Source organism: Crassostrea angulata, chromosome 9 (assembly GCF_025612915.1).
Source record: "Crassostrea angulata isolate pt1a10 chromosome 9, ASM2561291v2, whole genome shotgun sequence".
In the NCBI taxonomy this organism is placed as follows: domain Eukaryota; kingdom Metazoa; phylum Mollusca; class Bivalvia; order Ostreida; family Ostreidae; genus Magallana; species Magallana angulata.
In genome coordinates, this window is record NC_069119.1 from 3,871,230 (window position 1) to 3,895,160 (window position 23,931).

General features: G+C 30.6%; 2 protein-coding genes across 2 annotated transcripts in view; one reads left to right on the forward strand and one right to left on the reverse strand.

The window, feature by feature from the left end:
* On the forward strand, positions 1-9,420 carry LOC128163729 (uncharacterized). Its single transcript, XM_052827380.1, has 2 exons — positions 1-131; positions 6,381-9,420. The coding sequence occupies exons 1-2, from the start codon at positions 117-119 to the stop codon at positions 7,446-7,448; spliced, it is 1,083 nt and encodes a 360-aa protein (XP_052683340.1). The 5' UTR covers positions 1-116; the 3' UTR covers positions 7,449-9,420.
* An 11,945-nt stretch (positions 9,421-21,365) lies between these two features.
* LOC128164313 (uncharacterized) overlaps positions 21,366-23,931 on the reverse strand; it is a 30,409-nt gene continuing 27,843 nt past the window's right edge. The window contains exon 4 of the mRNA XM_052828106.1: positions 21,366-22,757. Within this exon, the coding sequence (XP_052684066.1) occupies positions 21,613-22,757 (1,145 nt within the window). The 3' untranslated portion in view covers positions 21,366-21,612. The remainder of the gene's footprint in view (positions 22,758-23,931) is intronic.

Genomic DNA, 23,931 nt, shown 5'->3' on the forward strand with positions numbered 1-23,931 from the left:
GGAAGCATCACATTGCTACTGTAGACGCCACTTTAGCAGCAATAAAACCTCCTGGGGTATATGGTTACGGCGCATTTGATTTTTATATTTAAGATTAACCAAATGAGATCTAAACCATGGCAAAACTAAAGGTAAGAAAAACGTTCAGAATTGTTGTTAGCTACATTGAATAAATACGTTTTAACCATTGCTGATGAAATAATTTTGCAACTTATGTCGCATAGAAATTAAAAAGGAGGATTTAGAATTATGCATATGATATACTCTTCTTAATCATATAACACAGACATCTTTTGATCAAATGATAATTCTTTCCTTTTAAACTTGATACACTTTGGTTTCCATTGAATGCTTTTCTTCCTGTTCATAGAACTAAATGTATTCACTTCCTTAAAGATGCATGGTCTAATTTACTTATTTCAACGATAATTTCAATGCTGATAATGTTAATTAAATTGTGCAAATTCCTAAAATTAATGATTTTAAAACGTAAATATGATTTTAAAAAATCGAATAAGAAAGAAATTCGTTTTATTCATCAAGAACAAATTTTTCAAAGATCAGAAATAATAAAATCTGGGTTGATGTCGAAATACTTGTTGTTTGAATACAGGACGCATTATATAAATAATCTAAGGAACTCGGAAATTTGGTTTTACTCTCAAATATACTTCAGATTTGAACTAATTTATTCAAGTCTATCTGTAAATTTTTCACATTAGAATCATAACATGGTTTTGATGATACTGTGGTTTCATCAATATTCGTTGAATACCAATTTTCGTGGATTTCGTTGTTTAGTTGATCCACGAAATTAAATGTTCATTGAAGTGCAATTTTTATTAACATTTTGTATTGATAGGGTCATTGACCACGAATTTACGTATCCTTGAAACTGTGATTTTCACTTTATCCACGAAAATTGATGCCCTTGAAAATTAATGAAACCACAGTACTCAAGATGACTACGGCGCTTAAAATCAAAGTTTTTCTTTCATTTTTCTCTTATTTTTACTCAAACACAATCCTCGATCAAAGTACTTATGTACTGCTTGAATTGATCTTATTGTTTATTGTTTTGTTTTAAAATCAACAATATGTAATTGTACAGGGCAAGAAGTTTTTTTGCTGTATAAGAAAAATAGTGCACATTTTTATCTTTTACGAATTCTCGACCTTTTCTTATGTGAACTCCTTATAAATCATGGTGTGTAATATCTAAAGATAGAATCATGGTGTGTAATATCTAAAGATAGAATAAGCGATGTATTTTCGATGTATTAGGTAAAAGTTATCGAAATATTTGTTGCACCCAAATGTATAAATTGCACCCATGCGCGTTTTTAACAAACAAATAACAATAAACTTTTGGCTGTAGAAACAGCTCTTTGGTAACCAGTGGCAGCGAATCGGTCTTATTAAACTAATGCGTAGGAATATATAAGATTACAGAAATATCTAAATTGTTCGTACTATTTAAATCTGATTATTTTTAGAGTATTTATAGATAGTTTTCCTTAAACTTTGTCTTTTATTTTCAACTGCTAAGTCTTAATTGTCAGCGGTGATGGTTTTCCATCCATGAATTGTGCCTAGGACAGAAATCTGTTTCACCTCCGTTTTGCCAGAGTAACTGCATGGAGGATGTTCATTAAACTCAGCTCCCAATAATTTATTTGCTCCAATTTATTTAAAGATGACGTTAACTCAGAATGTAAAAAAAATCCACTGACGATAATAAAAAACCAACTATTCTGTGTCATAGATCTTACATGGAAGTGTTATTTTTCACTTTAAAAAACGTAGGTCAATGACATACTTTTTGAGTTAATGACCATTGAATATTTTTTGGAAAATTAAGAAAAGTCCCTAAAAATTTTACACTATGATTGAGATTTTCTGAATTGTGAAAATAATGCAAATTGCCAAACTCTTCAACAAATGAAATACAGTTTATGAATGGCAGTGACATTAAATAGATACAAAGCTTAAAGCAAAATGAGCTACAATTTTCATGATAAATTTTTTTTTATGAAAATGTTATTTGAAAATGTTGTTTTCTACTAAAACGACAAAAATATCATGATTTTTAAATTCCTTTTTTTGAAATTTTTTGTGAAAAGGGACGTTAAGGAGCATTAATTGGAGCGAAATTGAATTATTGTCGTCCTGTCAAAAATTGATTTGCTGTATGTTCCGTAGAAGAAATATCTTTCCTCTGACAAAAATTAATGATTTTATTATTCATCTTCATTATCTTTATTTATCATAAAAGTTTAAGTCACATGCAGACTTAGAATACAGCTCATATTGCTTTAAGTTTTCATTCACAATTTTTATAAATATTAAAGTCCGAATTTTTCTCTATCAGTTTTTAAGTCCCTACCCATTTTTGATTCAATATAACAAAAAAACTGAATGATTATAATGATAAAACATTAAAAGTATTAAATTATGTATATTGACATTTCTCTTCTGTCATAAAATTCATACGAGGTCAACGAGGTCAATGATCAAAATTTTCAGATATGTTGTCTTTTATCATGTTTAAGCATTTCTCAATATTTTTGTAGCGTGTGCCATACAATTATTTTAACGAAAAAGCGAGATAAGACCAGCAGAAAATATGCAAAATTATGTTGAATAACAAATAAAATTTTAACTTTTAATATTAATTTACTACCAAAAATATTTCAGTGGAAAACAAAATCTAAAAAAATTAGTTCGAATTTCTTATGTTTCGCTAAAAATCATACTTCGTTTGAGCCTAATTCAATAGTATAGTAAAAATATCGAGTTTTATGTCAATAATTAGTGTTAAGAACAAATTTATTCATGGCATTGAACTTTTTAACAATCCGGATTTGAGAACTCAAACCCTGAGTAAAAAACGTCCTGAAGTTCAAACTAAGATCCAATTGAACTAAAGTTAAAAATCAATACAATTTTAAAATTATTTCTTTCCAAAAAATCGTTACCGGTCAGCTTAGTGCAATGGTTAAAAGCTAACTGCGAGAACTGCAGACGTGAATACATTAGGCTCTTTTTCTTTTACTTTGTTCACGATCGGTAAAATTTTCCGTGAACATTAAGCCAGCGTGAATATTGAATTGTGAATTACTATCCGCATCCAGGTTGCCATCAAAGAGGATGCTAAAAATAGATGTGTGCATGAAAAGTGTCTAAGTTTTCACTTCCAATCGTAATCATAGAACTTTGAAATCAGTTAAGGTAGCTCCTGAGTTTACCGCTTGTGAAAAAACCTACCATAAAAATTCATCGATATGATCCACGTGAGGTTTCAGAATTTTATTTCTAGTTTTTTTTTGAGATTCGTCTGCGCGGTATTTATGTTATCGTGTTTCAAACACAGTGTCCATGATAAAATCAAGCAACGCCAATTCCATAAAATATATAGTAAAATGCAGATCCTAGACGAAAATAATTGTACTTAATTCATAAAAGACAATCAATGTAATCGGCCAAATTTAGCAAAACAACTTTAAAGATTATTTCATGATGACGTTAGCCCAACGTCATTATTTTCTTACGTCTGAAAACCCAAAAATGAAAATGAGTTGATTGACAAGACTAGCTGATTAACACATATTAAAACATGTAAATACTACTAAGACATTATTATAAATGTTATCGAATGCATAAATATAATAAATGAAAGGTTGTGATATGGCTATTTTTCTTTTCATGAAACTATGAGTCAGTCAATGCAAAAATAATTGCCATACAACTGTTAGTATAATAAATTTGTAATCGTATAAATCAATTAGCTTAAACCAAACGAATTTAAAAAGGTAGATCGGTAGTTAAAAATACAGAAGTTTGTAAATTAAAGAAGCATAGTTAACGCAAACGGTTCAATTAATTTACTTGTCTAAACATGATTTTACAAGGAAGAGTTCCACCGCACACTTATACCTTATAAAACAAAATGTGACGATGTATGTCACATAATTAAATGTTCCGCACTTGATAAATATATATGTTTGAAGAAGCTGCATTTAATTTTTTTTTTTATATTTTCTTTTATGTTTCTAAAGATCATTTGTCATTTGTTTAAAAAATGTATAAGTTAACTATGACGGTAAACTTTTTACGTCGAATCCTATTGTGACGTCAGTAAACCCGCGAGCTACGTTAAATAAGCAAGCTTGGACATTTTTCTCAAATGGTTTAGAGAGGACACCAATGAACCTCCTTCCTATTTTCAGATTTTTAAATCATGAAAATAAGTCTGTAGCTGCGCAGTTCGACAGCTGTTCTGATTGATTAAAACGACATTGTCCTGTTCTTGTATGCATAATTTTAAAACAAAATGACATGTAGGACTTCGTATATATTGCCTATATACATTTTTGGCCAGTTGTGGGCAGAAACAAGTCAGTTCAAGAAATGTTTCCATTCTTATTCTTAAATGTACAAGATGGTCGCATATTCCCCTTAAATGTCATTAAACATTGCAAAGTCAAATTACAAAATAAACACGTGTTAGTGTTCAATTTATCAATAAGTTAAGATTTTCGAAAAACTGATTCTTAACTTTATAATATACACGTAGATGATACTTATTCTTTAAACTGTACAAAGATATTATTTGCTTTGAAAATTAAAAAAAAAATGGCGGAAACTATTCAGATAATTGATAACGTGTTCATATTTTTTTAACTGTTGTGTAATCCATTTTTTTTTTTCTGAAGTTAAAATGATCATAAAAAGTTGAGTGTTAATGTGAAACCGAATAGCTCAATGTCATTAATCTTTAAGCTTCATACTGATTTATGCCTCTGTATATTGATTATGATAATGTACATTGTAATGGTAGACATTGAATTGAGTTATGCTTTTAAACTTTCTTTTCACGTCTAATGTAAATTTCATTCGTACCATATATCATTATTCATGACCTTTGATAATATCTTTAATTTTTTTTTAATGATATCCAGCTTTGTCCTCCATGAATTGTACAAAACATTTATACAAAGACGTCCGGTTAATCCTCGCTCCACTAGGCTACCTGTTAACGATGTGAGATTATATTGTCAGAATGCAAACCTCAACTTCTGTTACATGTCAGCCGGTTCAGGTTTTTCCAGAAACTTTAATTCTAAACAGTTGAAAGTTCGAGTAGGAGAAGCTCTCTCTCTCTCTCTCTCTCTCTCTCTCTCTCTCTCTCTCTCTCTCTCTCTCTCCTTTTTTTACTGGATGGCAGCTTTTATGTATTATATACCTAACGTTTTTTTGTTTAGAGTGCACATGATCCTTAAAAGATTTTCATTATTTTTATATTCAAACAGAGAACATCATTTCTTTATTACAAAGCATTCATTTTATCTAAACTCAAGAGGCAATTTTTTCTTCAGGAAACTGGAGGGTTTTATCAAAAAAAGGGATAAAATTTTGCAATTACGCTATACACGTGATTAGATTTTTTATGCATGCAACTTGCAATATGTTCAGAATATGTTTTCTAGATCTCATTTAACAATAAGAAATCAAAGTTGAAGACTTTGAAAGACCTTAAGCGTAAAACTGTGTTTGAAAGTTTGAATATTTATAGTCAAATTTTACAAGATTTTTTTTTTCATTTGAGTCTCTCTCCTTACAAAACAACAGTAGTGATTTCGTGATAAGTTATGTCTGTTCTTTTAATATTGAAGACATATCTGGACAAATTGTCCTCAATTTATAAAATTCCGGATTTTGAAAAAGCTTACATTTTGAAATAAATTTTATTACTATCACGAGAAAATATAACACTTTAAAATCATGAGAAAAATATAACTCCCATTTTAAAGTGCACAATGATCAATAATAACCGCTGTGCACCAAATGTGTTTTTATTTATATTTTCAAACTGATCATCGATCATAATATGAAATGATAACTTTGTAAAAAAAAATTCTCTAAAACATACTTTCAAAAAAATTTATCTGGTGAAAATTGTATTTTTGTAGGTTTTATGACAAGCTTTAGAACGTATATAGTTTCTAATGACAAAATAAACAAAAATTATTCAAATTATTTATAATATATATCTAAAATTTTTAAGAAGTATCTCTGACTTTCTTAAGTTATTTATTTGTTATTTATAGCACACATTAATTTCAGTTTTGAATTCCGCCTAACATAACTTAAGTACTTTTTTTCTTTTAAGTGTTTATCATTTGGGTTCCAATGTTCTAAATTATTTGAATAATTTTCATGTTATAAATTTCAGCTAAAAATTAGGAGGAGAAATTAAATGTGGGAGATTAAATGAAAGGGTTGAGTAACATTATTGTAAATCGATTGTTAATATCAGAGTCAAATTTTGTTAGTCTAAAACCACTTTTAATTGCAGTTTTTTTTCTACGTGTTTTCAGCAAAACTTGATATTACCAAAATCGCTAAAGAAAATTCCTTTGCTGTTTCTTTTGTTGCTGATTACTTTGCTTCTTATAATTGGAAGCTTCAATTACGTACACCATGATGACTCCGAAGAAGTCGAAGAAGCTTGCAATGAAAAAATCAATCTGGAAATTTGTTCAGACAAAATGTATAACAAAAATGATGATACTTTAGATATTAGTGAAAAAATGAATGTGATTCGCGAAGCGAGGAGAATCGTCAGGAAACATGGAATGGTGATGCTAACCTTTATGAACAGAGCATTTGTTCCTTTTCTTACAAATTGGATGTGTCATACTAGGAATATGGTAAATTACTCTCAAGTGTTAATTCTGGTCACAGACAACTCAGTTTACAGCAAAATCACCGCGCAGTATCCGTCCCTTTCTGTTGTGTATTTAAGTGTCTTCCATAAAATTAACGGGAAACAAAGGTACTGCTCTGCGGGCTTCATGCGTGTCGGGATATACAGAAGCAGGGTCGTCAACTGGATCCTACAGGAAAATTTCCCCGTCTTTCTCTTTGAGTTGGATGCATTGTGGATAAGGAACCCTTTACCATTTGTGACAAGCAAAAAGGAATATGACCTAACAATCATTCCTACCTATGCCAAATCATTCGAAGCAGCCATTGGGTTTTACTACATGAGGAATTCGACTCGAATGAAAACGTTCTGGGCGGAACTCGTACATCGTCTAGACGAATTAGATACAACATTTTCATGTTTAGACAACACAGCTCTTGTAAGATCTAAAGACAATGATCAGATAGTGTTGATGGACCTTATTCTAGAACATTACCGAAATATAGTTATCTACTTTTTACCACTGAACAGGTTTCTTGATGGAAAGTGGTACACAAATCCTAATTTGGAACAATTAAAACACGCTTTTATCCTAAATTTTAATTTTATCATTGGCATTGACGAAAAGATAGCAAGGGCGAAACAATTTGGACAATGGTTTGCTGCACAAGATAATGTGAGCTGTTTAAGTGATCATCGCAAATACTTGAACCCAGAATTATCCACACAACTTGTATAATTTACTGTACAAACTAGGTTAACTTTGCATAAAACTCACGAAGCGTAAAGAAATGTACCTCGAATTGTTTGTTGGAATGATGATGTGGCATATTGATCATTGTTAAAAGGTTTAACATTTAAATGCAAAGTTAAGGCTTCAACTAAGCAATAACAGTTCAGTAATGAATTTTTATATTTGAAAAGAAAACAGAAAAATAAACCGGAAATGAATTGAATTATGTGTGATACTGTGAATTATTTTATTTTTTGTATCTAATTTAAATGAAATCGAAAACATGAGTTGCACTTAAGGTTTCAATGAGAATTGTTATATTCAAAATTCAAATATAATCAATTGATTCAATAACATCTTAGAATATGCTTTTTTGAATAATCCCTATCGCTAATTTTTCAAACGCATGCTTCATTGATTGAACAGAATATGTTATTGAAAAAGAATAAAACACCACATAATGTATAGCATTATTGATCATGTGCAATTTTGTTTTATGTTCAAATAATGTAATAGAGATAGTTTTTTAATAGGTATAGCATAATTTTAGTTTAAATTTTTTAAACAAATTAAAAAATTGGTACTTATCTTATTACAGATTGATTGCTATGATTTCAGTATTGAAATGTTTTTATTGATGTTTTGATATATGCATATAAGTAAGCATTTCCATAAATACTGTAGATTGGCAAATAATCACGATGGTTTTAATTTCACTATGTTCGCGATTTAATATTTTCTTGCGAAATTAAACCCATCGTGAATACTATCACTAGTTTTAATAAACATTGAAATGCTTATATTCTGATCAATTGAATTTTTAAGCAGCGTGAAATTAAAACCATCGCAATTGGAACTTTAGTAAAAATCGTGAAAATTCCATGACACCGTGGAATTAAAACGACTTACAGTACATAGGATTTTATTTTGAAATTCACTTATCCTATAAAGTATTAAACAGTTCTTATCTCATAAATATACAGTGGAGCTTCAGTTATCTGGATGCTTTTGTTTAACGCAGCACAGTTAAGGCTGTCAATAAACTCCGTTCAGACAAAAAGTACGGGAAATGTGCATTATGACATCACAGTATATTACAAACCTCGAAAGTACTTATTAATCTATTTATTAGTAAAATTAACTTATACTAATCTTTTAATTAAAAACAACAAATGCTATTACTTACAATTTTGATGTCTGTTATGTCGTACACACTGAAAAATAAGCGAGATGTCGTTCTCGCTGTACTACAAAATATGACGTCATATGCTTCAAAATGACGCATTAAGGAGGCCGATTTGGGTTTTTTTGCAGAAAAACTACAATAGCATAACTCTTTATTTTTCAACCATATGTAATTTAAACCAACTCTAGTTTATTTGCGAAGGTTCATGAAAATCGACCGTCTGGTTCATTTTAGGGACCATCTCAAAATAAAGGTACATTTACTATAGGAATATATAGGAAACTGTCATTTTCCGCACATCAAAGCAGTTTAAAAAAATACTACAATAGCTTTTTTTGTCAAATTGTTATATATGATTAGTAATATCATTTTCTACCTTATATGTAAAAAACACAAAATTCTACCGTCTGGTTTTTAGTGGGGGCCATCTCAAAATATTAAAATGCACCAAATTTTGCTATATATTTGGATCATCACGAATGATGATTGGTATAATGGATTCATTCCAAAAATGAGGAAAATATCCTCGAGGATAATATCATTCTGTATATAAAATTTCAACAGCGTACAATTTTTACTTTTTCTTTTATGTTATTTCTTATAACGTACTCCTACAAAGCTTCATTTTATCATAACGTCATAAAAGTGCAACGGCAATGCTCCTCTACCGCACAACGTAAAAATCGTGTTAAAAATAAAAATTTCCTTTAAAGATTTAAATATTTATATCTGCATTTTGTTTATTGTGTTCAATTTTATAAATGATATCGAAAAAAATTCATAAGAAGCATAAATCAACTGTATTATATTAGAATGCGCAAAAACATGCGCAATGCAAACTAAAGTCGGCCTCCTTAATTTAAGTCATTGAAGGCTATCATGCAGTTTTATAGCGAAGAAAAATAAATGTCATAGATTAACGGAAAATTATAAATGGATATTTTGTTTAACATTATTATAAGTAGAATGCTACCTATATAGTCTTATTTTCATTTTGTTAAAAGTATGCATCGTATAAAGAAGCCACCTCGGTTTTGTATAAAATATCGTATATCTAAAATCTGAGTACCTAGATAAATCACTTAATTGCAAGGGCATACACTTACCTGATCCCGACAAACTTTTACATGTGAATTTGAAATATGCTATGTAACTTAAAAACTTCTACGATCCTTGTAAAATCTTACAAATTAATTATTTTTCAATGAAATAAACCCTGTGACCTTCAAAATTATTCAACATATGCATTATAAATTACGGTTTCTACTAACAAATATTCTTATCTTAAAAAGTTCGCACCGTTTTTCAAAATCTACGATACAACATAAAGTTATTTCATAATTCAGTTGTGAATTTTGACATGATTATGCCCTTGCAATATTGAATTTTTTAAATGACCTCAAAACCACAAATACATCTGCTTGTACCATGCGACTGCCATATCACGTAACCATTATGAACATAAAATATTGTACTGTTATATATATATTTTAGAAATATATTGCATTTGAGTGACTGTTATTGATTTTAAAAAGGACATGCCAGTTTAACTAAAGTATACGTGTTTTCATCACAAAAATTTGCCCATATTTTTATTGACCGCCTTAACTGTACTGCGAAGTCCAATCATCTGGATAGGTGAAGCGTCCGTATATCTGAAATGTGTCTATTGTTGTCATTTATGATAATGTATTTGCTTATAATGGGCCCCCAGTGACAATACTGTTAACGTTTTTCGTAGCCTCAACAAATTACAGTTTTCTGTTGATATCTCGCTTTGTATTGTTATTTTGTAAGGACAAATTTACCAGATTTATTATAATAATCGATTTTAATTATTTATGTGACAGGTATACAACTACGTTCTGTTTTATAACTATCCACTTCTAAAAACGGCGATTTTCAGGAGATGTAATGAAATATTTTTTAAATTTATCTATTCAGTTCATTAAAAATAAGTCAATTTCAGCGATAAAATTAACATTTAATAGCTTGAAAATTGCAAGATCTAATAATGCATTTCCGGTGACTGAAAATGTATTCATTTTGTTTTCTTCCTGTAGTTCTGGTTTAGACTTAATCGAAAAAGTCATTCATGAGACAATTCGTTTAAAATAACTATTGAATACGGTTAATAAACCACAAGGCTATGTAAAACTTTACAGTATTCTTGATTTAGTAAATACATTCTTATTTTGTAATAAAGCGATGTTTAGAATAGCGATAGCATCAGACAGGTACACAGGTTATGATGCACAAGCTGCGTGCAGTAAAGCGTGAATAAAATCCTATCTGACCAGCACTGACGGTAATATGAGTGTTTTTTGAAATCGGAGTGTTTATATAAGCTACTCCTGGTGGTCTAGCTCGTTAAAAGGGTGTGAAACTCAGTTGACAGGCGTTTTCCTTCTATTGTATAAAGCGTTTTTATTCTATTCTATTGTATGAAACAAAAAAACCGCCTGGATCCAAAGGCGGAAGATTAACCGCGTCGCGGTTTATAAGGCGTAAACTGTCCCAAACCATTTTATATCGTATAAAACTAATAAATATTGAATTCATTGCTTATAATTTAATTTTTTTACTCTTCATTGTAGATAAAAACGGTCATTTGACCTTTAAAATGACATAAAATTGTACAAAATTCAAACGTAACGTAACGTAGCGTATTGATACGTTTTTGACGTTAGTCTTACTATGACGTAGGCAACATTCTTTATACGATATAAAACAATTTTTTAGCCAATCAGAAAGCGGATTTCAACCAGAATTAAATTATTTGTTTTTCAAACAAAGATACAGTTTATTTTTATTTTAATGCACATGTCATATATATATATATATATATATATATATATATATATATATATATATATATATATATATATATATATATATATATATATATATATATCTATAGAAAATTTGAAAAACGAAAGACAACACAGAGTAAAACGTTAGCGCTTTCATTCAATCTTCAGACGTTTTTAAAATAACAATTACGTTACTTGGTGACGTCTACAATACAATGACGTCATAGTTAAAGTTAACATTATTTTATTTTAAAAACGTCTGAAGATTGAATGAAAGCGCTAACGTTTTACTCTGTGTTGTCTTTCGTTTTTCAAATTTTCTATATATAAAACCGGACACTGCGATATTATTCGGATTTAACTATATATATATATATATATATATATATATATATATATATATATATATATATATATATATATATATATATATATATATATATATACCTGGGGATGTGTGTGTGTGTGTGTGTGTGTGTGTGTGTGTGTGTGTGTGTGTGTGTGTGTGTGTGTGTGTGTGTGTGTGTGTGTGTGTGTGTGTGTTTGAAAATATTTCATTATAATAATTATCATATATTATGAATTATAGAGTCCGCTTGAGCATTCATTTGTAAATAATTTAACAAATTTGATACTATCTTCGGAAAATTTATTTGATTATCTATTCATCATTTGGCGGTGTTTTGTGTTTAAAGACAAGACGTTTGGAATTGAAGACCAAACTTATTCTTATAGTACTTATGTATTGGCTGATAAGTGTTTTGTACCGAAAAGTACAATGTAAGAATTTACTATTTTTTGTTTACTTTAATTTGAATAAAACGTTCTTTGTAAATTTGTCCACAGTTATTATTTGCTATATCAGTCTTGTATCTTTAACATAGGACACGAGTAATAACAAAGTGAATTAGATCGAACTTTGAGATTACGTCAGTCAATAAATTAAGGCTAACACTATGGTATTTTCAATGTTCCTGAGCGACCAATGTTCGTGACTTTCAATGTTTGTGGATACAAAACAAAATTCCTGTGGGGATGTCATTACCTTGGTAGTAAGTTCGGGATAATTTTAATAAATATTAATCAAATACTTGCATATACGTTTTGGGGATGCATATTTTTGGGCAAGGGTTACCCCTCTCTGAGATGACTGAAAAAAAGATGTCATACAATATTGATTTTTACTACATGTACCGTAATGCCACACATGCTCTTGCAGGCGACAACCGTTTCAATTGTCAAATTTAGTATAAGATTTGTTTGATTGCAGACTAAGTTTCCATGAAAGATACTCATTTCAAGATCAAGAGACTGTCAAAAACCATCGGACTGGAACCAACTTCGAACTTCACCTGTGTTTTCTAATATATAGACTTATTTGAAATATCAACTTTAAATATGCATCACTTTGAAAGTTACAGGGCGTAAACGATCGAGGAATTTCTAATTTTTCCTCAGTTCAGGAGACATAACTCTGTCAAAACTTTTGGGACTAAAACCAAATTCGGAATCGACCTGTTTTGTCTTGCAAAAAATCCACATATAAAATATCAGCTGTATATATGGATTCCTTCAAATGTTAGAGAGCAGAAACAGAGAATTTCTCTTTTTTTCAAAGTTGAAGAGGCATAACTCTGTCAAAAATCCTTAGACCTAAACGGCTATTGGTACTTTGCGGAAGGAACGGAACGGAACCAGTTAAGAGGCCCCCAAGGAGGAACAGGATTTTTTTAAAAACCCAATATTTCAATTCAACCTATCGTAAATGGAAGATTGTTTTACAAATTTTGATGTTTGAATGGACTGTGTATTACATGAAATATGCTACTCATTGCTTTATAAGTCATTACACGCTTCTTTCCCGGGAAAACCTAAAGTCACTAGTTGTTTTAAGATCTTAGATTGACACTGTAAATATAAAGTTGAGGTTTAAACCAAACTCAATTAATCTGTGTGTGTAAAATCGATGAAAATTACTTAAGTAATCTTTCTTCTGAATAGATTTCTTCTGATTCCGTTCCGTTCCGCAAAATACCATTACCCGTGTGGATATTGGTATTTAACGGAACGGAACGGAACGGAATCTTTCAAACTTTTTAAATAAAGGAAAATATTATAACAACTACTCACCGTTCCTTGAATTTTTTATCAGAATCTTTAAAGATGAATGAGTCTTAGACTAACTATCAAATCAATTCAGTCATCTTGTGTATTTGCTGATTATTAATTTCAGCGTTTGTGTACATGTGCGTGTGTTGTATACAACAACTCTTTTTTCATTTTTTTTATCCATTTCATATCATGGTCACGGCATAACTAACTAATTTTATATATAATATTTTTATAATATGAAAAAAATCATAACAAGGACGGCATTTATACAATCTATAACGAACTACATGTATTTGTTACGGGAGTTTACGGGAGATTTATCAAACTAACAATACACAATGTTTACATCCAGTAGAATTTTATATTATATGAAACATATTCTGAGGGAGAACATAATTTCAAAAAATAATTGATAGCTTTAATTGTAATACATTAAAATAGATAATAATATAAGAAATGTTAATTCCATACTTATTAATAATTTTCTTATGATTCCGTTCCGTTCCGCAAAATACCATTACCCGTGTGGATATTGGTATGAAACGGAACGGAACGGAATCTTTCAAACTTTTTAAATAAAGGAAATATCATAACAACTTCTCGCCGTTCCTTGAATTTTTCATCAGATTCTTTAGAAATGAATGAAGCAAGCTTTCAAATCAATTCAGTCATCCTGTGCATGTGCTGATTATTAATTTCAACATTCGTGTGCGTGTGTTGTATACAACAACAACTCTTTTTTTTCAATTTTTTATCCATTTTATATTATTGTCACAGCATAACTAACTAGTAGGTTAATTAAGCTAGCAAAAACACAATGCTTATATCAAGTAGAATTCATATCATACCAAGCTCATTCGCAGTGCAGGGATAATATCCATAAAAATACTTGATAGTCTTATTTGAAATAAATTTGAATGAATGATGAAATAACAAATGTTGTTACCATACTTATAGATAATTTTCTTTTAATTCCGTTCCGTTCCGCAAAATACCAATTCCCGGATATTATACCAATACCTCGATATTATCCCTGCACTGCGAATGATCTTGATATAATATGAATTCTACTTGATATAAGCATTGTGTTTTTGCCAGCTTATAATTAACCATAATTAAAATAATTGATAGCTATATTTGTTATACATTGGACTAGATAATGATATAAATCAGAGAGCAATCTTGCAAATTACAGATATAAGTAATAAGTAGATTTGCAATCGTACAATGTAAGTACTTTGCTACATTATAAGCTTCTCTCCGCACTTATGCATACAGTCATAAAAATAAGCGTGCAAACTAAAAATACACTTGCCTATTATCATTGTTCTGAAAACTACATAACCTGTATTTAAATAGATTGTGTAATCACTTTGACCTAAAATAATATTCCGCTGACTGATTTTCTTAACTATATAGCTTGTTTGTTATATATTGAAATGAATAATGATGTTGTTACTATACTCATAAATTTGGTTAATTATAAGCTAGCAAAAACACAATGCTTATATCAAATATAAGGGATAATATCCATAAAAATACTTGATAGTCTTATAGTCTCATTTGAAATAAATTTGAATAAATTATGAAATAATGTTGTTACCATACTTATGAATAATTTTCTTTTGATTCCGTTCCGTTCCGCAAAATACCAATACCCGTGTGGATATTGGTATTAAACGGAACGGAATCTTTTAAAATTTTGAAATATATAAGGAATAAGGAATCATTCTTTGAGTATTATGAGGTGATAATTTCGGTCGAGGCGTGATCAAATCCAATAAAGCCCGAAGGGCTATATGATAGATTTGATCACGCCCCGACCGAAATTATCATTCTCATAATATTCAAAGAATGATTCCTTATTACTTATTTTTATATAATTTTAAGTCATGGTACGATTAAATATAAAAATATAAATAAGCAAACCCCGCCGATGGCGCCTCAATTTGGCGTCATTTGTATTATTGGTTTTATAGTACAAAATCGATACGTAGCGTTATCACAGGCAAAGACACTGGAAAATGTAAATATAAAATATATCATAACAACTACTCGCCGTTTGCTTATTTTTATGTTCTTTTGGGAAAAATGAAGCAAACAAACAAATCATTTCATCAATTCAAACATCTTATATATGTGCATATCACTCCTGTGTTGTGTACAGCTATAACTTTTATTTCATCTATGCTACTTACACGGATGATATTACTAGTTTGTTAATCAAGCTATCAATAACACAATGTATATCCAATATTACGTAGAATTCTAAAATATAATGAATACATTCGCAAGGAAAAAGTTTAATATTCATCGCTTACCTTCCTTCTGAACAATTTTCTTCTGGTTCCGGTCCGTTCCGCAAAATACCATTACCCGTGTGGATATTGGTATTTAACGGAACGGAACAGAATCTTTCAAAAATCTTATGATATGAAAAAATATCATAACAAGGACAGCATTTATTCAATTTATAACGAAACATTTTTTACGGAAGTTGACGGGAGATTTAACTAGTTTGTTTATCAAACTAACAATACACAATGTTTACATCAAGTAGAATTTTATATGATGACAAACATATTCGCGAGGATAACATAATTTAAAAGAAAATAATTGATAGCTATATTGTCATGTCTATGATACAGCAAGAGACAGATTATCATTATTTTGTAATTAAATGCGTTTTAATCATGTGTCTCTGTATTCCGCTTGTAAGTTTGTGTTACTAATCAGTGCAGTCTAATTTCAACTTCTCGAGCCTTCCCGGCAGGCTCGAAAAAAACATGAATGTATTAACATTACCGGATATTAGAATGTTAAACAAAATGGTGTTGCTTCCTATTTAAATAAGGATCGACTAAACAGCCTTGTGTGTCATTTTTCGTGTTACAGTTTAGGATATATCGTTGGCTTTAATTAAGTCTATGTCAGATCTCACCAGATCATAGATTGTATTTATATCAAGTTTTATAAAAATGGAGGTTGCCATGTACGCCTATCTAATACTTTCAATTGTGTCAATTTCACCTGTTACCCTCCAAAACAGGACTATTTATTTTTATTACACTGAATGTTTTAATTTTAGAGAACATTTTACTGCTTTTACATAGAAATGACGAGAATTAAATGGCAAACCGTACGCGTATGTAACAATTTGTTGTGTTACCCGTTGCCAAGGGAGTTGCTAATGCTGAGGATAATATAACGGATTATCAACTGCGTCTAAACCAATCAGATTTCAGTAATTAACATGAAAGTATATAATAAAACAAAATATTCATAAATGTATTTATTGGCCAATAAGACTGCTCACAGATTTCTCTCATCGACGGTAGAAACTAAAATATACATATAAAGACAAATGAATTCAAAGCACAAATCACACACCAACGCTAGATCAACATACAGACTTGAATAACAACGACAACTGATTACCCTTATGGCACGTCATACTATTACTTATTGGGCTAGTTACTGACTCACTACGGAAATATATTGGGTTGATCAATCTCATAGATGGCGAGGCAAAACTCTTCAAAATTTTCAATCTCACCTTTCAAATACTCTTTAAAAATCTTTGCTTCACCCATGTTTACTTACAATGTTTTGTTCCTATTCAATTTTAAATGTTTTCTCCCTTTCCTCTGCAGAGATTTGATCAAATATCGACGCTGCTATTTTGTTCTCCAGACAAAACAATGTGACGTCAATATTCTAAGGGCAACTACTCTAATTTTAATGAATTTCAAAGGGCAACTACTCCAAATACATTAAGAACTTACGACATGCGGTTTATGTATTAAATTCTATGAAATGTCGAAATGAGTAACCGAAGCGTCGACCAATGACGGGCATATTGCCTAATATTATTACAAATATTGAGATATATGAAGCAATGACGTGCTATGTTTAAACCAATGAAAGTGTGACATTTCAGTCCAAGGGAAAACAAATATATATATATATATATATATATATATATATATATATATATATATATATATATATATATATATATATATATATATATATATATATATATGCGAACTTTAAAACAGAGATTTCAGATCATTGAAGTATTCTCGAGCAAAATGTGACATTACGTAAGCATTAAAGATTTCAATTGACAGATAAACGCAATGCGATAAGAATCTGTAATAAACAAAATACAAATATAAATGACATGTATTGGTTTCCATAGAAAAAACAATTCAATAAAACTTTCACATAGAATTAAGTAATGCAACATACATGTATATGAAATATATTCTTTAAATAAATTCATTAATTGAATAGAAAATAATGACTTAAACCGTAATCAATTGACTTTGTTAAACTGACGGTACGTAATTATCAAGTTCAAAATATAATGTTTGTCGACAAAATGGCGCACCATACTTGAAGCACATGGTAAACTAAAATCCATCGGTAACAAGAATATGCAAAACTAAGCATAGTTGACAATAAATACAAAGGTAAATTACATCACTAGAAGATTAATAATGCATAATTATAACAGTCAAAACACTTACACAGTGGAATTCAAGGCTTACAAAAAACTGTAGTAATTGAGCGTTCAGAAAAATGGCGCAGTGGTGGCAGGGGATAGTTTTTTTGGTCGAGGAAATGTGAGGCAGATAGTGCTCAAATATGTGATTTAATTTTTCAGTGGATTTTTAAATTTGCTAAAATTGGTTTGCATGCAGGGGACACATGGTCCCGACTCTTGAGAATTTTTAAACATTTCAGAATAAAACAAGTACATCTTACAAATAGCACTATATAGAATAGCCAGGGATGGTCTCAAAAATTTCTGAAAATTTTTCCTTTTTTCACATTTTCACGGGTCCAGCACCAAGCTCCAGTCCCGAGCAACTGCTATAAGCTACCATAGGATTGGTAGCTTAATGTATACCCATGCAAATAATCACCAATTGATAGGGGGTCAATCACCTTCTTTTCGAATGACAAAACCGAAAGTGAAAATTTTGACCACAGTTTCGCATTTTCATTCCATTTCTGATGAAAAGTGCTACCAGCATTAAAGTGTCATATATCAATGAAATTGACATGAGTTCCTCTATCCACAAAATGAATGCAATAAATATTCTAGCAATTTATACACCTCAAATAACCAGCCAAACCTCAGGTTCTCCCTTTAATTTATTTCAAAATTTTGACCGGGTCTTTGGTTCGAAACTATCCCCTGCCACCAGTACTCCATCCATAAACAAACAAGTCGTACACAAAATCTTTCGTACAAAATACATGTAGTAATCAAAATAAGATATGCACAAGACATAACAGAAATAAAAGTTAACGTTGTATACAAGATAAGCACACAGGATATTTTTAATTTTATATTAATGAAATGGTTTGTTACCTTGCCTCTTACATCCCAAAAGAGAAACGGCGAGTAGTAGTTATAATATTTTCCATTATTTAATTTTTTTTTTTAAGATTCCGTTCCGTTCCGTTAAATACCAATATCCACACAGGTAATGGTATTTTGCAGAACGGAACGGAATCATAAGAAAATTATTTATGAGAATGGTAACAACATTTGTTATATGATTATTCATTTCAATGTATAACAAACAAGCTATATAGGTTAGCTTTTAAAAAACAAAGTTAAGAAAGTCAGTCAGCGGAATATTATTTTAGGTCAAACGTGATTACACATCTATTTAAATACGGGTTATGTAGTTTTCAGAACAATGATAAAAAGCAAGTGTATTTTTAGTTTGCACGCTTATTTTTATGACTATATGCATAAGTGCGGAGAGAAGCTTATATTATAGCAAAGTACTTACATTGTACGATCGCAAATCTACTTATTACTTAAAATTGTAATTTGCAAGATTGCTCTCTGATTTTCATGGTCCTCGCAAACTACTGCCAATGCATTTTCTCTCCAATCTCACTGAGATTCCGAAGACTCCGGCCCGTGAATGCAGACGATACTTATGGGCATTCTTTCAAAACAAGGATATCCAGTTTGACCTAGAATCTTCGAGTTTCTCTAACAAGGAATGTCTAATTCCTTCCCAGAATTCCAATTTACGAAAGCACAATTGAAGTTTAATCCCAACTTAACAAGTCAGCCCACTCATAAGGCTATGAAGTATTTATTTTTAAAAATAATATTATCCCTGTAAATGATTTTGATATAAACTTCTACTTGATTCAAACATTGTCTTTCGCTAGCTTAATTAACCAACTAGCTTATTCTTCCTAAAAAAAAATTAAATAATTTATTATATAATGAATAAACGTTGCCTTTGTAGAGATATGTTTCACATTTTAAAAATTTTGAAAAATTCCGTTCCGTTCCGTTAAATACCAATATCCACACGGGTATTGGTATTTTGCGGAACGGAACGGAATCATGAGAAAATTATTAATAAGTATGGAATTAACATTTCTTATATTATTATCTATTTTAATGTATTACAATTAAAGCTATCAATTATTTATTGAAATTATGTTATCCCTCAGAATATGTTTGATATAATATAAAATTCTACTGGATGTAAACATTGTGTATTGTTAGTTTGATAAACAAACTCGTAAAATCTCCCGTAAACTCCCGTAACAAATACATGTAGTTCGTTATAGATTGAATAAATGCTGTCCTTGTTATGATATTTTTCATATTATAAAAATTTTGAAAGATTCCGTTCCGTTCCGTTAAATACCAATATCCACACGGATAGTGGTATTTTGCGGAACGGAACCAGACAATTGTTCAGAAGGAAGGTACGTGATGAATATTAATTTTTTTCCTTGAGAATGTATTTATTATATTTTAGAATTCTACGTAATATGGGATATACATTGTGTTATTGCTAGCTTGATGAACAAACTAGTAATATCAACTGTGTAAGTAATATAGTATCATAGATGAAATAAAAGTTATAGCTGTACACAACACAGGAGTGATATGCACATATGCAAGATGCTTGAATTGATGAAATGATTTGTTTGTTTGCTTCATTTTTCCCAAAAGAACATAGAAATAAACAAACGGCGAGTAGTTGTTATGATATATTTTATATTTCAAAATCTTTAAAAGATTCCGTTCCGTTCCGTTAAATACCAATATCCACACGGGTAATGGTATTTTGCGGAACGGAATGGAATCAGAAGAAATCTATTCAGAAGAAAAATTACTTAAGTAATTTTCATCGACGTTACACACACAGATTAATTGAGTTTGGTTTAAACCTCAACTTTATATTTACAGTGTCAATCTAAGATCTTAAAACAACTAGTGACTTTAGGTTTTCTCGACCTAAATACCAATATCCACACGGATAGTGGTATTTTGCAGAACGGAACGGAACCAGACAATTGTTCAGAAGGAAGGTACGTGATAGACCAATGAGTAGCATATTGTATGTAATACACAGTTCATTAAAACATCAAAATTTGAAGAAGAAAAACCTTCCATTTACGATAAGTTAAATTGAAATAATGACGTTTAAAAAAAATTGATTTCCCCATTTGGGGCCTCTTAACTCGTTCCGTTCCGTTCTGCAAAGTACCAATAGCCACCTAAACCAAATACAAACTTAACCTTTATATACCTTACATAAACATCTATCAAATTTGCGTTGAATGTGTGTAATTGGTTATTTAGATTATAATAAAAAAGTAAAAGATGACGGAATGACAAAAAGACGGAATGACAGAAGGACGGAAGGATTGAATGACGAAACAGGGCAACATTATTTGCCCCGGTCATTTCATTGCGGGGCATAAAGTTAAAAATATAAAATATGGGGACAAAAATTAACGTGATTTTTCCAATTTCGAAACAGATACCAATAATTGTAAATTTTATTCTACTAAACAAAAGAAAACCATTCAAATAGTACATTACAATAGACTCACCAACTCGTACAGTTGATAACTACAGGAAATTGATGGATTCTGAACCCGATCTCAAATAATTTTTAAAAAAAAAACACACTACTTGATTCACAATGATATTTAGTGCTGAACTCTGTCTTGTTTCAATAATTTCCTCTCACTATAATGCTCTTATTAAATGCTACATACATGTATCAATTTCATTAGGTTTTTTAAGTTTTCTTTTTCTTGTAAGTCTGCTGGCAGTTGTAAGAATATCCGGAATAATAATCAGTGACAATATTAAAGTCAATACAAGGATTCCTACTCCCCCAACAACCTTAGAGGAATTCCGAGGATCGTAGGCGCAATTCAGACGTCTGTGGAAAGAAGACAAGTCATCTTTACTCATTTTTAAGGTGTTTTTGCGTTCTTCTATTCTCATTTTTAGCGATGTCATATTATCATAAACACAGTGACAGACACATAGATTTGATGATCCATTTACATCGTTATTCTCTGTAAAATATATAGACATAGAGGAGGTTTTGTCAAGGTTTGTGGTTGTTTCAACGGAGTCGGTTTCTAACGTTGTTGTGATGATTTCTGAAGTGGTATCTTGGTTCATAGTTGGAAACGGTCGTGGAATTATCGTTGTTATCGTTGATTCGGGCGAGGTAAATGTTGTCTTTATTGTCCTTGGTTCGGGTGATGTAAATGGTGTCGTTGTTGTTGTTATTGATTCGGGCGATGTAAATGCTGTTGTTGTCGTTGATTCAGGCGATGTAAATGCTGTCGTTGTTGTTGATTCGGACGATGTAAATGCTGTTGTTGTTGTCGTTGATTCGGGCGATGTAAATGCTGTTGTTGTTTTCGTTGATTCGGCCGAGGTAAGTGTTGTTATTTGATCATTAGCTGTTGTGTCTTCCATTGAAGTTAAAATTGATGGTGACGTTTCAGTCTCTGTTTTTGAAGCTGTAGTTCTTTCAGTTGTCTGGATGACATCAGGGGTGACGTCAGGTGTTGTGCTGATTTCATTCACTGTAGTAACCACATTGGTTAACGTGGTTAGTTCTGTGATGACATTTTGTGTCGCCGTTACACCACCAATGCTTCCATTACATACCTTTAACGAAAACGTACAGGTTGTACAAGTATATTCTGCCACTTCTACGAGGTTGATTTCGGTCAATGTACATTGATTGGTTGATGAATCGTATCCAAAACCAGTGCAATTTTGATCAGACGAGCAGCTTGTCTCACACTCTGGATAACTCTTGGTTGATGTTGAGTATGGATTTTCAGATGCTTTATCATTACCATAACTAGTGTATGTTACTGAGCAATCTTCAAAATCGAAAAAAGAGAATCAATACTGAGACATTGTTTATGATGTTCTTGACTGATAGATTTTTCATTGCACCAACAGTACTGATTTATTAATGATTATCATTACATGTCTCTAAGCAAATTTTATTCTGGTGTAGAAAAGGGTTTAAAAACTTTACAAGAAATTGTAACACGTGCACGTCTTTTAACTAAATGCCCAGATAACCTCATCTTCCTCGTGTCAAATTAATATGCAAAGAAGGCAATTAATTAATCACAATCTAATCATCAGTCTCTGTGGAATCATTTATATTCCATAGGATCAATTCTGTATGAAAAATCATGTTCAAAGACTCATAGGATGTAAAGTGAAACACTGTCTAGCCCTTGTCCCTCCCTAGCAAAAATAAATAAATAAATATAAATATAAATATAAATATGAAATCTGCTCCAAGAATAAAAAATACACAACTGTACCTGAATTTACAGAAATCAACTCATATTTTTAGAGAGGAATAATTGTAATTGTTGGATTAATATTTATTATTACCTAATCAAAAGGATTTTGTTGTTTTATTACAGATTAAATATTTTCGTCTATTTTGTATGTGTATTCAGGTTTGAAAGTGATCAATTGAACTGCCGGTCAATAAACTGTGATCTATTGGACCGCCGGTCAATAGACTGTGATCTATTGAACCGCTGGTCAATAGACTGCAATCTATTGGACCGGCACCGTATTTTAAAAAAAGTTTAATTGCTACAAGATCAAAAGATAACTTTATCAATATGTTTATTTTACTATTGTTCTTGAAAATTATCTTTTAGGTCATCTAAATGCAAAATGGCATGGAAACCTTCCGTAATTTAAAAATGTGAACACAAAATACTATAAACGGTATTAGGTAATAAAACAATTATTTAATGCCTGAACAGTCAATAGACCCGATTTTTTTCCTTTGGTGCAAGGAGCAGCTCAGTATGATCTATTGCCCTCGGCCGTTGGCCTCGGGCAATACATCATACTGAGCTGTTCCCTGCACCTCGGGAAAAATATTCGGGTCTATTGACTGCTCAATCATTATATAATTGTATACTATGATATTTTTAGACTATGATAAGCCCATTAAGACGAAGATCTCTGAATAAAGATTAAAATATTCAAATTTTGAATTTGAATTGTCTTGCTTTT